Source organism: Gavialis gangeticus, unplaced genomic scaffold, assembly GCF_001723915.1.
Source record: "Gavialis gangeticus isolate Ggan-Ray unplaced genomic scaffold, GavGan_comp1, whole genome shotgun sequence".
Classification (NCBI taxonomy): Eukaryota; Metazoa; Chordata; order Crocodylia; family Gavialidae; genus Gavialis; species Gavialis gangeticus.
This window is the reverse complement of record NW_017728993.1, coordinates 57,184,394-57,190,341: the sequence shown is the minus strand read 5'-3', so window position 1 is coordinate 57,190,341 and position 5,948 is coordinate 57,184,394. Positions and strand designations below refer to the sequence as shown.

Genomic DNA, 5,948 nt, shown 5'->3' with positions numbered 1-5,948 from the left:
CCACATCCTTTGACTTCACTACCTCTGTGAACTGACTTAAGAATTCCTGGTCGAGCTCTTCCCCTTGGTTGGGAGGTCTGTAGTAGACTCCCACCGTTAAGTCTCTTTCCACTCGACTGCCTTGTATTCTAACCCAAAGCACTTCAGAGTGCCCTCCTCTGATTCTTTGCTAATTGACGAGCATGTGTGTTCCTCCTTAATATAGAGTGCCATGCCCCCACCCTTCCTTCCTATCCTGTCCCTCCTGTACAGCCTATAGCCCTTGACATTCACCGCCCAGTCATGCATTGGGTCCCACCACGTTTCAGTGATCCCCACTATGTCTGGGTTGGTGTCAGCTAGCAGGAGGGAAAGTTCCTCCTGCTTGTTTCCTATACTACGAGCGTTTGTGTAGAGGCATTTGAGGCCTCCTGTGGATGTGTGCACTGGTGGATGTGTGCCTTGATTGGGTTTCTGTGTTGAAAGATGTGGCTCGTCAAGAGAAGAGCAAGAATTCAGCATGCCTGTCCAACTCCAAACAATGTGCCCTGATATGAAGAGGAATCAGCTGGTTGTGAACATGTAAGGCATAATTCACACTCTAAGAGTTGTAAATGCTGCCTTACATCTGGAACCCTGCTTTGATATACCCCAGTCTTTGCAAGACAGCTAGAGTGGATGGTAAAGAAGTCCAGAAGTGAAGGGCTATATTGAGGTAGCTGAATCCAGCATGCTGTTATTTACCTGATCCACAGGAGAAATAGTAAGGAAGAATAAACTGTTTGCTACAATCAAACCCCCACCCCAATTAAAAATTTCAGCTGGTAAAAGGAACAATTGAGAGCAAAATGCCCTGCCACTGAAATGCCATACAGGAAGCAGAATATATCTTAGTAGAAACCTGAAGATGGGTCATGAGTAGCAAGGGCTTTATTATAGTCTTGAACTGCTCTAGAAGCTATAGGAGGGAAATAGCTTGTGTGTATATCATGATTACTAGAGAGCCTGGTTACCAAAAAAAGTCTAAAATAGGAACCGCCAAAACCTCTAATTCTAAAGAAGTGGAAACAATGAACTCCCATAACCAGACGACTGTGAATACAATCCAATAATGCATTTTGAAGATCCATATTTGAATCCAGTTTTTCACCCCTGCCACCTTCTGGAAAGGGAGTTATCATCATTTACTTTAGGAAATAAATGATGGAAGTTCTTTCTCCTTCCTTAATCCTGGTTTACACAGATCTGCAGCTGCTTTTACTGCTGTATCCAAAAATCACAAAAAGTTTTAAACCACAGAATGGTCTGTAGTTCCGTTTAGCCCTGGAGAGGAGTCTGACTCTCAGGAATGCAACTAGATGCATCCACTGTGGTGGGAAAAAAAGGAGGCAATGGACTAAGAATATAAATTAAAGATTCACTTGTAGAATGGATTACAATTTTGCAAGTGAATGCAACCCACCATGATGTCCCAGTTGTCTCAACCCAGTTCAAGCATATCAGTCACTTTGATGGCATGATCAAGAGATGAAGTTAAAGTCAAGCAAGAAATGTGATCAAAATGGTTCGAGTGGAGCCAAGATCCAAGCTACAAGGTTCGGAGCTGAATGGTTCCATTTAGCCGATTTGGAGAAAACAGTACATATCACTTTCACTATTATGATGTCTATAATGGCAAGTTCAAGTTCTTTTTCCATAGCTGTTTTGTTCACTGGTACTTAGAGCAATAAGAAACAATGAACCCTGCCAGTGAGCAGGTTTTAACACCTTATCATGCAGCACCACCTATTTCAGAGGGACCTTTTATAGCCCCTCATTTACAGGTGTGAGAGACCCCTTCTACGATTGTTGCTGGGTACACAGTTTGGAGGATGGTACCTTGAGAACCTGCTGAGGCCAAAACCCATCAAAAAGGGCCCAACACACTAGTCTTACTTCAATAGGCATCTCTGCTTGTGGGGGGAGGAGAAGGAATGCAAATATGAAGAGGACTGCCTGCAAGATTTGGCATCTGAGGCCTGTTGTGAGTGATCTGTACAGGAACAGCAGCAGGCTGCTTCTGCAAATCAAGAAAAATAAAAACTTGAGAGAGGTATTAATGTAAAGAGAACTGAGTAGGTTACTGATGAATATTTTTTAATGATCCTATTCACATAACAAGCAATGATCTAAAAATTCATTTCAGATTAATGGATTGACTACATACTATAAATGTAGATCTATTCGCATCCCACTGGATGAGAAGACTGTATTCATAGATTCATAGATGCTAGGGTCGGAAAGGACCTCAACAGATCATCAAGTCCAACCCCCTGCCTAGGCAGGAAAGAGTGCTGGGATCAGATGACCCCAGCCAGATGCCTATCCAGCCTTCTCTTAAAGATCCCCACAGTAAAGCCCATTCCACATTTTGGCCACTCTTACCGTGAAGAAGTTTTTCCTGATATCTAGGCTAAATCTGCTCTCTGTCAGTTTGTGACCATTGTTACCCCAAGACGCGCCCTGCAGAGCATCTCTGATCCCTTGCTGCATCCCCCTGATGAATTTGTAGGCGGCCACAAGATGACCTCCCAGCCTTCTCTTGTGGAGCCTGAAGAGGTCCAGGTCCCTCAGTTTCTCCTCATAGGGCTTGTCCTGTAAACCCCTAACCATACAAGTGGCTCTCCTCTGGACCCTCTCAAGTCTATCAACATCCTTCTTGAAGTACAGCACCCAAAACTGGACTCAGTCCTCCAACTGCGGTCTGACCAGTGCCACGTAGAGGGGAAGAATCACCTCCTTTGTTCTACTGTCATGCATCTGCTGATGCATGATAAAGTGTAGTTAGCTTTGCTGATGATTTCATCACACTGATGACTCATGTTCATCTTGGAGTCAACTACAACTCTGAGATCCCTTTCCACTTCTGTACTGCTGAGAGGCTCACTTCCCAGCCAGTAGGTGTGCTGAATATCTTTGTGCTCTAGGTGCAGCACTCAGCACTTGTCCTTATTGTACTGAATCCTATTGTGTACTGCCCACTTTTCTAACCTGTCCAGGTCTGCCTGCAATCATTGCCTACCCTCCAGAGTGCACACTTCACACCACAATTTAGTATCGTCCACAAATTTGGACACAGTACACCTCACACCCACATCCAAGGCACTGTATTAGACAGTGTTATCATCATTGTCATTATCATCGTATTAGACCATTTCAGTTAAATTAAGAGGTTCACTTATGAACAAAGGTCTCCTTGAAGAAAACTACATACAACCATCTCCTAGGTTATTTGGCTTTGTTTATCATATCTAGTCTGACTCAAAATCTGAACCAGAGAGTCATCCTCACCATTTCTGCTGTCATTGTTTTAGCTACAATATGAGTTACAGGTTTTCCATCACTTCTGTATCCTTTTCTACGTCTTAGGATCCTTGGTGTCAGAGGTCCATGGGCTCTGTAATTTAGAAAGACATTTATGTACTACAGTTAGCTTTAAACAAAGCATTTTGAGTGTATATGAGACACACTGACGAAGAAATGTTGTGCTATATCTGTTACAGACATGAACAGATACACATTTAAGCCTAAACAATCTCCTTATACAAAACATACATACCAGAAATGCCCAGCATCACAAAACCATCACAGTGCTAAATGCAAAATGTTCAAAGGCTGAATGTTTGGTATCTCCTCCTTGTCTAGGCAAAAGTAATTTATTTACCACATAGATAGCCTACTTAGCATCCACAAATTCTTAGAAATTAAATCACAAATTAATTAAACATGTGAAAGTATTGGGCTCTGAACCATATTTAAAAACAAAAATTGAACTCTAAACACTGCTTGTATGCAATTAGTTTCAAAATGTTTGTTTGACTAACTAGCAAAGATGAGACCCAAATTGTTACAGAGCCATTTTCAAAAAGTATTTTCTAGCTAGGCTCAACAGTTTAACTTGGTCTTCTCTTACAAACTAACCCCTATGCTATGCCAAGTGTCAATGAAATGTACAAGTGTCAGATAAAAAAAACAACCAAACAAACAAAACACAACAGTCACATTTCTTAATACATGGACACATCTTAAAGTATGCTTATGGTGCTAAGAGAGACCAAAAGTTATAGTGTTCCATATATTCTTTTTACTGGCTCACTAGTATCTGTAATAAATTCTTTGAATTTAACAAAATGTAATGAGAAATAAATCTGGAAGAGATGCAAGACAGGGAGGATTGGGTTCAGCAGGTGGGAGAGAACAGAGGTAGGAAATGAACAGGTTAGGAAACAAAGAGGCTTTGGTATGCAGAGGAGAGACAGGAGCAGATGGATTAGGAGCCTGTACTTAAAGGACACATTCTGAAGTCTCAAAATAATTTGTTGCCATTGAAAATATCTCCATCCACATCTAGTGGAACACCCACAAGACAAAAGCTTTCAGTTGCTACGATTTACTCTTATCTACATTACAGCTCCCTCCTATTTAATCAAGAATCTGATTCCAGATGCTGGTCCACATGTAGAGGCAGTATGGTTCCACAATAAAACTATGGAGGTTTTAAGCCTTAGGAATTAACATAAAATTAGAAACATTATGATTGCATAGTCAAACACTCAAAAGTTAAAAAGTAATAAAATGTGTTTTGCATACAATCATAATTTGGCCTTCTTGGGCCATAATAGCATTTGGGCCATAACAGCATAATAGCATTTAATTACACATTCACATAGCATCTTTTCAGAAGAACCCCTTTCATTCAAGTGTACTAGAAAAATTGAGCTATAGGAATGAATCAGTGTTTTTTAATGAATGAGTTTGCTGTCCATAGGAACCTTGCCTCATTTGCAGCAAAAGTCTGAAGGTGCGTAGTGAAAGAGGAAGCATTACAGGAGAGAAAGGATGATCTCATATTTAGGGCATTTATATCCCACCCTTTAGAAACAGATCATATCCCTGCCTGTAGCAGAGTTCCAAATGATACCATCTTAGCAATGACCTGCAAAAATGTTTAACTACAAATTCTGTACACTCAGCTTGAAACACTTGTGAACTGACTAGCAAAACAGCTTAACACTCACAACTACAAACCAAGCTCAATGGTCAAGGTCAACTATAATGGCACTGCATTATAAAGCACTAAATACTCTATAAACCTCCCCCCTCAGGCTACTGAAACTTGGCACTCCAAATGAGCTATCAACTCAGACAATCTTTGTTAATCAGAATAGTACCACCTCACTGCACAGGTGTTATAATATTGAGTTCTTTATGACCCCTAATGAAATAAGATACTTTAAAATTAGAGACAACCAGAAAGCCTATGATAATATTAATTCTATGCTGAGTGTAGGGTTTGAATAATATGAGCTAAATAATGCACAGTGAGACAGATTAAGTAATTAGAATTAAAAGAAATATTGAACAGCTACCCATACAGTCAGCATTCTTCCTTCTGGACACTGACTAAGGCCGGGAGCCTATGAAACAAACACACACAATCACAGATTTATAATGTGGGAAGGGACCTCAAAGAGCATCTAGTGACTACCCCCACCCTAGATGCAGAACAAGTTATTTCTAAACCATTCAGCCTATCCAGCCTCTTCTTGAAAACTTCCAATGAAGGAGATTCCACAACTTCCATAGGCAGCCTGTTCTTCTGCCCTACTCAGAGGCAATGCGTAGTGGCTCCTGAGAGTGCCAGTGCACCCCCTGTCAGGCCACACTCCCTGTTTAGCCGGTGGGCACGGGGCAGGGAGGAGCACCAGTGTCCCCACTGTGAGCACCAGCCGGGGAGCTGGGCCACCAGCAAAAGCGACCGCGCCACTTCCGTAAGTGGCTGCAAGAGTTCCTGAAGTGGCACGGGCACTTTTACAGCGAGCGAGATTGGCTGCGGGGAACGTCCCCACCAACCTCCCACTCAGCAGGATTGGCCACCGGAGGACCCACCCCAGTCGCTGACTGGTGTCAGAGGGGGCACGTGCCCCCCC

The 5,948-nt window shown here is 42.1% G+C and overlaps 1 protein-coding gene across 1 annotated transcript in view; it reads right to left on the bottom strand.

Moving 5' to 3' along the window:
• Nucleotides 1-5,948, bottom strand: part of SHCBP1L (SHC binding and spindle associated 1 like) — a 58,768-nt gene that overhangs the window by 20,150 nt on the left and 32,670 nt on the right. The window contains exon 6 of the mRNA XM_019501752.1: nucleotides 3,310-3,415. Coding sequence (XP_019357297.1) covers nucleotides 3,310-3,415 — 106 coding nt within the window. The remainder of the gene's footprint in view (nucleotides 1-3,309; nucleotides 3,416-5,948) is intronic.